At 29.4% G+C, this 12,123-nt stretch overlaps 1 protein-coding gene across 1 annotated transcript; it reads left to right on the top strand.

Moving 5' to 3' along the window:
* The first annotated feature begins 3,560 nt into the window (after positions 1 to 3,560).
* On the top strand, positions 3,561 to 10,707 carry LOC132936650 (leucine-rich repeat and calponin homology domain-containing protein). The gene is made up of 12 exons (XM_061003405.1): positions 3,561 to 4,214; positions 4,368 to 4,512; positions 6,026 to 6,258; positions 6,544 to 6,680; positions 6,772 to 6,954; positions 7,028 to 7,107; positions 7,178 to 7,303; positions 8,915 to 9,005; positions 9,081 to 9,290; positions 9,357 to 9,494; positions 9,572 to 9,649; positions 9,765 to 10,707. The coding sequence occupies exons 1-12, from the start codon at positions 4,043 to 4,045 to the stop codon at positions 9,903 to 9,905; spliced, it is 1,734 nt and encodes a 577-aa protein (XP_060859388.1). The 5' UTR covers positions 3,561 to 4,042; the 3' UTR covers positions 9,906 to 10,707.
* Positions 10,708 to 12,123: the final 1,416 nt, after the last annotated feature.

Below are 12,123 nucleotides of genomic sequence, written 5' to 3'. Positions count from 1 at the left end.
TTAATACAATGATTTACTATATTTATTTACTAGTTAACTACAATAAAATATTGTTTTAAATTTCAGGTACGATTTTGTAAAAACTATATCTTACAATTTATTTTAAAAAATATATCAACTAATTATATATATATAAGTACAATATACATAGATAAATTAATAAACTATAATTATAATATATAATTTTTCCCCCCATTTTACTATATACAATATATTACATAAATACTATTATATCATACACAATAATTATTATGAAATTAACGATTATAAACTTTATTATATTATTATTATTTATACATTTGACAATTTGACAGTTATATTATTTTAAATAAAGCTTTAGGCGTATAAGTTTAAACAAAAATAAATAAATAATATACAATACTAATACTAGGTATGAATATTTAGAATAGGAATGTATAGTAGATTACTTTGCCATGAACCTACTAGTAAGTATTTTATTTTCAATGCCACTAATACATATTTAGTCCGTCTAGACGTTAAACTATCCCTATTAGGCCAATGCATGCAACTGTATACAAGGTATTAAGCAAGTAAGTAGTTAAAACGTTTCAACTGTTTCAAATGTTTGACTAAACCCCCTAGTTAGTTCATTTTTTTATTGACTAGTTAAAGTACCCATTATAATACCTACCATCCTATTTTTTTTTTAGTTAATTTGAAAAATATTAGGTAGGCACATTACATTGAAATCGTGTTATATAGGTAATATAGGTATCACTAAATATCTATTGTACCTACGATTTTTGTTACGCGTATAGGTACTAGCGTACCTATTATAGTGTATACAAAGATTTTAAATACAAATTAAGCAAATAAATATTCCCTGATTTAAAAGTTATAATGAAACAAGCGTGTCATGATTGTTTCAGCGTGCAATATCCAATAAAAATAGTAGGTCGCATTTTTAACAACAATTTTAAAAGTAGTTAGGTAGGTAGGTACATACTTAATTATTAATTATTATATTTAAACAATTGAAATTCGCACAGTCACTATGTGTGACCCATGATCAGTGGCGTATCAACGGGGTAATATCCCCCTCCTCAGAGACCAGATTTTGTACACAATGATGTGTATTGTGAATATGTTTATTAAAATCTTTATATCCCCCCCCCCCCCCCCCGTGAAAAAATCCTAGATACGCTACTGGTCATGTGGTAGGTAATTAATAGAAAATGAATTAGATTTACCACCTTTTGACTAAATTAAATCATAATTTTTATCTATAATATCTATCTTTAAACTAAAAGTTAATTTTTTCGTGTTAAATACCTAATTAATTGTTAATTGATGATTTACTATTCACTTAATACGTTAAGAACGTTAAGAACGTTAAATCGTTCTTAACGTTGACTTAAATAATTTAATTTAATTTTTTCATTAACTTACCCAATGCAATAGGTTTTGGCCTTTTCTATTAGGTTAGGTTATTGTTATTGAAGTGATAGCGTTCAGTGATGGCTTTGTTTTCGTTTTCTTCGGACAACGATTGAACAACAAAACGAAAAAAAAAAATCGGGGAGCTTATTCTGTTGTACCTAATATAGTAGGTAGGTGTCAAATGTACCTCGTCATTGAGGGGTCACTGTTATTGATGTGTTAAATTTTAATTCAATATGATAAATCGTTGTAACTTGTAACTTGTAGTTATATATTGAAAAACGATTCTGAGTGGAGACGATTTGTCAGGCTATATTTATTTTGATCTTTTATTATATGTAGGTATATTATTAATATTGCTAGCCGCTAGGTATAGGTATTGCCTTTTTCGATTAGTTATAACTGTTATAAGACATAGGTATGTGTATTTTGAACTAATTTTTGTCAAGAACAAATCCCATATTACATTATACCTATTACCTATAGGTACATAATATAATTATTAGTTTCTTATTCATATATTAATTTCTATATATTTTACTATTTCAGCTTAAAACTCGATTCCGTATAGAATGGTGTGATTAGGTTTGTATGGTATAACAGTATAGTTTAAAACTAGGTATAATCTAAAAATGTGTTGAATTATAACAACATAACTAAACATTTTATATTTAATTAAAGCATCCAATTAATCCAATATTTTGTAGAAATTTGAGCTTAAAATATCAATTAAAAAATCGTGGGTTGTATTTTTTATATTTTTGTAAGAATAATACTTACGATACATAACATTACATACCTTACATTACATATTTACATTTTCAGGTCATAGCTATTCAAATTGAAAATGTTATATTATCTAATACCTACATTTTTAATTACAAAACAATTTATAAATCATCGTGATTTCAACGAATTTTATCAATAACATAGAACGAGCCAAAATACGTTTTTTGAAAAATTCCAATATAAAATATAATTGAAGAAAATTCGGGTCCCTACATTTATCTATTTTTGAACTACAACAATAAAATGGTTTATTTTGAAAAGTAGGTAGGCACAAAGAATTTTGTGATTCTGATCCCCCAAGGTACCAACTAGATCAAATTTGCTACCATAAACTACTCTCTAAGTTGAAAGTGGAAGCATTATTAATGCTAAAAAGGTGATGATAGAAACAAAACAAATTATATTAAATAGATAAATAAAAATAGAAAAATACACATAATTTACAATCGATCCACTCAGAATAAAATATTATTAAATAAAACATTTTACCTACGAACGCGTTGCATGTTGTGTACTTACTATACCTACCTTCTGACACTGAAAAAAAAATTATAAATAATTATATTATAACTAAGGAATAACTAAATAATGCTGGTAATATCACGGTCCGCAACACAATGGATAATAATATTATTTCGTGCCGGAGGATAATAAATAATAATAATAATAATACTATTAGAGGGTTATTCGTTTGGGTCGACTGCTAGCGAGTAGCGACCGCCATCATATCCAATATAATAATATTATGTATTATACAGGAAATACTGTAATAGGTAGGTATACAATAATCATATTTTAATCGTATACGCTATAGTGCCTAGTATAGGTAAGTAGGTAAGTACCTAGGTGTTGTATTCCCTTTTCGGTTATATCCGTTGCGGGTTTGTAAGTTCGTTTTCGATGAGGAAACAACAAAGATCGATTCCCGGAGGATCTTATTATGTAATAAATAAATAGTCTTTGATTTACTTAACTAAATACTTTTATTGAATACGAATTCACATGAGTCGTGTGTGTGATATAAAATACGACTGCCGGCAACGCTCATTCGGTATTTCGTTATTGCGTCGACGGGCATTGCAAAAAAGGTGCTTATTGTGCTAATTACTAATAAATTATAAACAGGGGTTCGTAACATAGGTATACTTGACGCAACAGTCGTGGTTGGCCGTTTTAAATTATCGCGGTGCCTTGGCCGTGGAACTAAAATAATAAAAATGATGATAATAATAACAATAATGGAATATTATTATCATTATTCCTTGACCTTATCACACGGGTCTTATCACGACGACGGTTTGCGTTGTGCCGCGGCGGTCTCCCGTAAACAAATTTCCCTTTCCGGTCGCCGACCCACCCGCCCCACCCATCGGCTTCCACACGACGACCCGGCGATACGTTGTCATCATCATCATCATAATCATCATCAATAATAATAACATTATGACTCTCGGCCGGGGTCAACGAGTGTGTTGATAACGCAAATTTTCCGATATTATCCCGGACTCGGTCGTCTGCCTATCCGTTCGGTGTCGTTCGTATTTCACACGAGCGTCTCGTACAAGTCGCCCGTCCGCCCGCCCGCTTACCAGTTACCTTATACCTGCAACTGTTACACCGGCAGCAGCTACCTAGGTCGTCGAGCGATTAGCATTCATTCCGGCTAGCGTCCGACGATCGGACCGGCGATGGCGCTCGGTTTGTTTGACATTTCCGACGTCGGACGACGCGTCCATCGCACGGGTCACCGGTGTCTGGTCTCGTAGTCCTCTTCAAACCACCGCTGCTCACTCACCTATGCGTCAGCGTGCGTCGTCGTCGATCGTCGTTCGCAGCTCGCAGACACAGCACGATGGATTGCGCGTCGACGCTGTATTCACATCGCAACAACGGACTGATGACCAGGTCGCTGGAGAAACTGTTGGAGGACGCTCACCTGTGCGGCGAGTTGAAACTCGGCGGCCGCAAACTAAAGGAATTCCCGGTGACAAACAAATACGATTTGTCCGACACGACCATCGCGGGTACGAGCAAACAGAACCAGTATAATAATACTGTTTTATACTTATAAAAATAATATGCTCACACCCGTCACCGACCGCCTTAATGCCTTTGAATTCGTTTTCCCAATCCTCAAATAATTGCCCATTATAGTGATATCGCTCGTTTGTTTTCAGATCTCTCTAAGAATTGCTTCACACACTTTCCAGCCGAAGTAATCAAATTCTGGTCATTAGAATCTCTAAACCTGTATCATAATGCTATACGATCGATACCAAATACAGTCACATCACTTCAATCATTGGTGCATCTTGATCTCAGGTTGGTGGTTATTAAATTTATGTATCTAAACATTTTTCTGACGTTAACTTCTGATTTATGACAATAGTTATTATTACGTATTATTATCTAGGTACCTAGTCATTTTTTTTTATTTACGAGTCATAGATTTTAACACTTAGAATGTTTAGAAAATAAATTATTTTTTGTTATTGTGTACCTATGTGCGTTGCAACTTCTTTCTTATATTAGTTGATAAACAAATAATGCTATTGAATTTACAAACAGACATATTTCGAATTATTATTTTCTTTATTATTGATAACAGCTGCCATCATTTTTATAACTCATTTAAATTATGAATTAATCAGAATACAAATCATTAAGTAGTACTTTAAAGCAGTAGGTACATATTATTATTGTATACCTAAGCATAATTTTAATGACATAATTTGTTTGTAAACTACAATTTTAGATGTTTAAATGTAAGTACCAATGTTTTATTTAACAAACAATTTAACCATTCTAATTGAATTGGTACACAAATACCTACTGTATCGTACTTTAATTGTAACACATTTTTTAGCTATACTTTAATTGTGATATTTCATTCATAATTTTATTAACCATGTATAGGAATCAGGATGATTTTTCTTGTTCGTTTAATTTAACCTAAATTAGAATATTCAAAATAATTTACAAGGGCATATATTATTTTTAGTATTTTCACATTTTGAGGTTAAAAGATTATTTATTAATTAATGTAAAATCTTAACATTTTTAGTGAAGTCTTATCTAGATTTATAATTATAATTAAATATGCATTACATAACTATCTATTGAAAATCCCTACCTATTAACTAGAGCAAGGACTGCAGCTTAACATTATTAAATACCAAGTATAAAAAAACTTTGTTCACAATGTTTAATTTCTATTAAAAGTTAAATTGTATATTTTCTTTAAAAATACAAGTAAAAAAAGACACTGCTTATTCATCCAATTTTGCTATGGTAAATAAGAGCATTAATAAATTGTCATTTAATTTTAAAATCTTTATAATTTATTTTGTTTTAACTATTTTCTGATTTAATAATATTGACATACTTAAACTATCTATTTATAAAAATACACAATTTTCACTAAGTCAACATATGAGTAACTACAATTTTTAAAATTTTTATTCTCTTAATTATAGAACATGTTTTTACCAAAATGTAATTACTTACTAGTTACCTATCTTACATAATAATACCAAAATTATTATTTATGGATGTATAAAAGTCCTTGATTCCTTGATACTACGGTACAATTTACTTTGACTAACATTTAAGTTTACATATAGAAAATAATATCAATAATCAGTGCAGCATAAAACTATCATAAATATAATTTAATAGAATAATCAATGGTATAATACTAATGTAAAATAAATATGTTGTCCAGGCAGTTAAAATATGTTTTATTTGTTTATAGGTAGTTATGACTTATCTGAATCTTCGCCTGATACGTATAAAAATACATGTGTATTCATATAGATGTAATCTTTTTTTATAGTCGGAACCGTTTAACATGTCTACCATCAGCTATGTGTCAGTTACCTCTTGAAATCCTATTATTGTCCAATAACAAACTTAAACAGTTACCCACCGAAATTGGATTCTGCAAAACTCTTATTGAGTTAGACGTAAGCTGTAATGTGCTTATTAATTTACCACCACAGTTGGGTCAACTATCCTCATTAAAATGTTTAAACGCACAAAATAATCTACTTATTGAGTTACCTTTAGGTAAGTAAAACATTATTACAATAGTTTCTAACATTTTGTAGTTGAATAAAAATTCCCCATTACAAATAATTTTTGAAATTTAATTAATATATATTTTAAACTAAGTAAACTTATTAATGTGTACACATTTTTATATTATATACTTGTAACAATTTGAATTTGGATTACAATTATTCAGCCAGCAAAATAAAACAAAATAAAAATTTAAACATTTAAAACATAAAAACAAAATATTGTATACGTCTTAAAAAAGTTCAAAAATTAAATTTTGAATTTTTTTTACAGAATTAACATATATAAAATTAGCAAGATTGAATGTCAGTTTGAACCGAATATCATCTTTACCTGTTGAACTGCGATTAATGTCATGTTTGGAATGTTTGGATGTAGCCAATAACCCATTAGTATCACCTCCAACTGCTGTAAGAGTGTATATTAATAATCAGTTGACAATGTTTAACAATATGATATGTTATATTTTGAATACAATTATAGTTTTTTTTAATATTATAGGTTTGTATTAAGGGCCGTATTCATATATTTAAATGGTTGGAATTGAAAAGCATTAAAGAAGGCCGAAATCGAGGATCATCGTGGAAGTTCAACCCTCTTAAGAGCAATAATCATAGTTTAGACAGTAACATGGACAGTTTGACATTATCTGAAACAACTAGTCTCGTACATTCTTCAGATGAAGTAGGTGTATTTACCCAGTATTAACATATTGGCTTATAAACTATTGTTACTGATTACTAAATTATATTTTTAGGGTGCAAATGGAAGCATGGAATATTTGAACAAACCTGATAGAAAACATAGGGAAACAAACAGATACAATAACAATGCAAGGTATTGTAACATAATATTAACATTTTAATGTGATTATTTTTAACAATTTGTTTTACAATTTTATTTGTAGTCCCGAAATTGTACATGTCAGTAAAAGCAACGGTAATATGTCAACAAATGCAAATAAAATATACTCTAGCAATAATAATGGTATCAAGGTAAATGATAAGCCAACACATCACACACAAAGCTATAGGTAAGTAATACAGTTAAGAAGACACTATAATTGCATACATTGTCACTGTCTTACAAGTGCGTAACATAGCAAATTTTACACTTAGAAGATCATGTTTATCTTTGTTAGTTTAAAAATTAGAGTGAATTGACCTCTTATAAAATTTAAAGGTAAGATTATCATCTAGGCAATAACATAGGCTTTTTTATTATGTTTTAATTTTAAAGCTAGTGATGGGTATTTTAAGATTTACAAACTATTTATAATTTTAAAACACTCATAACTTGCTTTAAAATTAAAACATAATAAAAAGCCTATGTCACTGCCTAGATAATAATCTTGGCTTTAAATTTTATAAAAGATCAATTCACTCTAATTTTTAAACTAACAGAGCTAAACATGATCTGCTGAACGGTAAAATTTGCTATATAATGCACTTGCAAGACTAAGACAACAAATGTCACTGTAACGTCCTCTTAAAAATGCATAACATAGCAAATAGTACGTTCTAAATAATCCTAACTCAGTTATTTTTAATTTAATAGCGAATTGACCCATTATCAAATTTAGAAGTGAGAGTATTATTTAGTGAACTTCATAGGCTTTTTTTTATTTAGATTTTATCCACAAACAATTTACAGTTTTAAAATAATCATAACTTGTTTTAATATCGAAATCAAAAAAAAAAAATCTATAAGCAATGATTATGAATGCTATAGATATCCAACTGCTGTACAAAATACGCTACGCTAAATCTACTATTGATCCTGGTGTTAGTATCCAAATTTGACTATGGGGCGTATCTTATAACCTGTTAGCCAGTTCTAGTTATAAACACCAGGATCACTAGTAGATTTAGCATAATGTATTTTGTATTGCAGTTGGACATCTATAGCATTCATAATCATTGCTTAAAGATTTTTTTTTTTTTTATTTCCGATGAACTGCTCCAACTTTCCAAACGATTTTGTGTTACACGAAATGTAGGTACTCCGGTAGTTTAACAATTACATATACAACAATTTTGTGTCATTTTAATAAATATGAATATTGAATACTATATAATAGGAAAATGTATTCAAACAAAAGTAAATAAATACTTAGTACTTAGGTACTCTTAGTCTTTAGACCTTTAAAAGGACAATGTGCCAACGTGGGTATGTATATTTTGGAGGTATTTTACAGTAATAGGATCATAGATTATTACTATGAGCAAAATAATGCCGATAATATTCAATGGATCGTTAAACCCATGGTCTTAGTTAAGTTTTTAAATCGACAATCAATCATCGAAATAATAATATTATGGTACCTACTTGGCCGGTAGATGGCGCCACCAGAGTGGGACCCGACATTAAGAGCTTCATAACCGGGGATTAGTTGCCAGACTTAATATTCTAAGACTGTGGTATTCATAATAAATGCTATAAGGTTCACTAGGTAATATTCTTACTTCTAAATTTTGATAATAGGTCAATTCGCTCAAATATTAACCATAACAGAGTTAAATGGATTCAGGGCGTACAATTTGCCATGTTACACGTTCATAAGACGGAGACAGTGTATGGGGTGCAGGGTTCTCTTAATGTTTCATATTATTATTGTTCACAAAATTTCTTAATTATTTTACAGAGAATACAAAGAGTTCCTTAAACAACAACGTGCCCAAGAATCTATTTATAAAGGAAAAGTTCAAAATCCAGACAATAATTATGATCAAAAGGTTATGTCAACTGTCAAAGTGTCACTAAAATGTTCCTTTTTGATTTTTTTTTTTTGTTGTCTAATTTATAAACAGGATATCCGTCCATACACTAAACCAAGTACACCTGAAATTGTATCGACTCCAGTCAATAATTTATCATTACCAATGTCAACAAATCCTAGTAGTCCAAATGTTTGGTCCAAGAATAATACACAAATTACTAAAAATAAACTTCAGTTCACAATGAAACGGGAGTACGATAAAGCAAGAGAAGAGGCAGAACTTGTGAAACAACTACGTAATGTTAGTGTTTGTATTATTTCTTTAATTGTTTGACCTTAGATTAAAAACTAATTTGTTGTATTTCAGACTATTGAATCACGCTTAAAAATGTCTCTACCAAGTGAATTGTCACCGGCGCTTAATGACGGAGTTGTGCTTTGTTACTTAGCAAACCATGTCAAACCTAGATCTGTAGCTAGCATTCACGTACCATCACCAGCTGTGGTAAATATTAATAAAATTAAATGTTAAAATGTAACTAGTATAGTTTATATTGATCTAATTTATTTAATTACCTATAGCCTAAACTAACAATGGCTCGGTGTAGACGAAACGTTGATAATTTTTTGGAAGCATGCCGTAAAATTGGTGTAAATGAAGTAAGTAGCTAATTCATATGTTAATTCTGACAATATTTAATAACAATGTGGTGTATAAAAAAAATTATATATTGTAAGCATTAATTTTTTAACTACAGCGCTAATTTTTTTCTAGAAACTCATTTGTTGTGCTGTGGATATTCTGGAGGGAAAAGGAATTGTTCAAGTTGCCATCACCGTAGCTGAACTTTTGAAATTCCATACAACGAAAACGCAACCTCAAACCATACACGTGCCATCACTTTTAAATGTATAAGAACAAAACTTATGGAAACGATCTATGAATGAAGAAAATGTGACTGACTGTTATGCTCATAAATGAAATGCTAACGTAGCATTGAAGACTGTTTTAATTCACCTGTTAAGCGTATAAAAATCCTCAGAAATTTCATTATGATGCTGAGTTAATTTTATATATTTTTTTATAATCAAAACTTTATCGATCAATTAAAACTTAAATTTAGTGAACACTACTTAACATTTTTTATCGAGCGTATATTTAGTGTTAATTTATTTTTAGTCATTTTGTTGACAAAAAATAGTTATTTATTTATTTATTCTAAACTTCCTATAGAGCCTGTGTTAACAAATAAAGATTTGCCATTCCTAAATAAATTGGCTGTACGTTATTTTAGTTAAGCTATTGTTTTTTTTTTGCATTTTACTTTTAAATTTTATTTTACTAAATTATTTTTTTTCGTCATTTTTATTTATTTATTTTTTATTATATTTTGTATATGTATATTTTAAGTTTTGTAACAAAATGGTATACCTAGTAGTTAACCTGAGACTTTCAAATTTGTATACTTAAAACAGAAAGAATTTATTTTAGGCAATAATTTCATATAATATGTATTAGTACAAAATAATAAATAATATATAAGCATTATTTTATTACTTTTCTAAAAATGTTTATTCAAACATTGATTTTCAAACTGATTACCAAAATTAACTTCAATGTTTTTAGAATAAGTATCAAATGAACATTAATTATTCAGAAAATTATAATTAGTTGTAAGCACTAATACATGTTTAATAAAGAATTTTTAGTACCTATTTATAATATTTTTTTTGTTTTCTTTTAAATATTTGATGAAAGCAGCCAGAGCCATGATTAGAATATTGCCTCTAAACATCAGTACAGTTTAAATTATTGAGTGTTTATATTTTTTATTCAGGTGATTGAAAAATTGAGTTGCCATTGTTGTATTGAGCACTAGTTATATCATATACCGGGTCATATAAATGGTTGTTAAGTCGTGAAATGTCAATGGGTCACCATAGGACACTGGAGTATGCAAATTTTGATCTACATCCGACAGCAGTAAAGGCTTTTGTTGGCAACAAAAAGATCACCCCGGGGTCATTCAAGATTTGCTGTGTCGCTTGACCAATGTTTTATCTCACGAGAATGATTGATTCAGACTACAGTCTGCCTCCCAATGTGCCACTCAGACTCAGTACATTGAAATCATTGACGCTTCAAAGAACAGGTCGAGAGGATAGCTGAGGCTGAAGCAAGAGTCAATCTATGGGTGCTAGTCAAGCATAAGCTAGTGCTTTATTAGACACTTTAATTATTATTATTATTGTACCAACATTTAGCTGGCCACTGTATACCTATAGATTAACTTTAGGTGGTGGCATATGTTACTTGCTACAAAACATAAAAATAATTAGAATTCAATACTAGGTTAAGAAAATATTTATGTAAGATAATATAACAAAGATTATAAAGTTTAAGTCCTAAGTCAGTTATTATTATTAGGCCAATAATAATCATGTGTCAACATAGAAAACTATGTTAAGCTATGTTATATAAGAGATGAGAAAAGACAGAAAGAGGTTCTTTGGCAGTCATCGCATGATGCGGTCATTGTATAGTACAGTACTAACCAGTGTTAATAATGTGCTTATATTTTAATTGTGTATGTAAATAATAAATGTTATAATTTATTACATTGAAAGTACCTAATAAGCGTATACAACACCATTATCTTCCAGAGTAAAAAAACTACTCTATGATGTGGGGGGGGGGGGGGGGGACACCGCGTAGTCCATAAGAGTGTTAGATTACAGAATAAAGTTATAATTTAAAATAAAAATATGTATGTACATATGTGAATTAAAAAAAAATGTGCAAATATTATTTAGGTCCATATTAATTTGTATACTATGAAGTCCAATAGTGTAATGTAATGTATGTTACTAATATGGCAGGTAAAATGTAGGTAGTGCCTGAGCTAAAAAATTGTAAATTAATTATTATTTTTTCAGTTTTTGTAAAATTTCTAATTTTGAGTTAAATTATATTTTGAACAGTAACTTATTTAAAATAGGTAATATCTATTTATTTGTCTGAACAGTCAATTTATCTTTAATTGTAAATCTAATTAACACAAAATTAGTTCAATACCTACAATTATTTGATGACATCATTTATTATTTAAAATTTTGTATTTTAAATACTGCTC

The sequence above is a fragment of the Metopolophium dirhodum genome, chromosome 1 (assembly GCF_019925205.1).
Source record: "Metopolophium dirhodum isolate CAU chromosome 1, ASM1992520v1, whole genome shotgun sequence".
In the NCBI taxonomy this organism is placed as follows: Eukaryota; Metazoa; Arthropoda; class Insecta; order Hemiptera; family Aphididae; genus Metopolophium; species Metopolophium dirhodum.
This window is presented reverse-complemented; position numbering and strand designations above follow the sequence as displayed.

Bases quoted from the DNA above. Each gene is read 5' to 3' on its own strand.
- LOC132936650 (XM_061003405.1), top strand. From the start codon at position 4,043: ATGGATTGCGCGTCGACGCTGTATTCACATCGCAACAACGGACTGATG. The intron at 7,304-8,914 runs GTAAGTAATACA...ATTATTTTACAG, and splicing joins CATCACACACAAAGCTATAG to AGAATACAAAGAGTTCCTTA. The intron at 9,006-9,080 runs GTTATGTCAACT...ATTTATAAACAG, and splicing joins ACAATAATTATGATCAAAAG to GATATCCGTCCATACACTAA.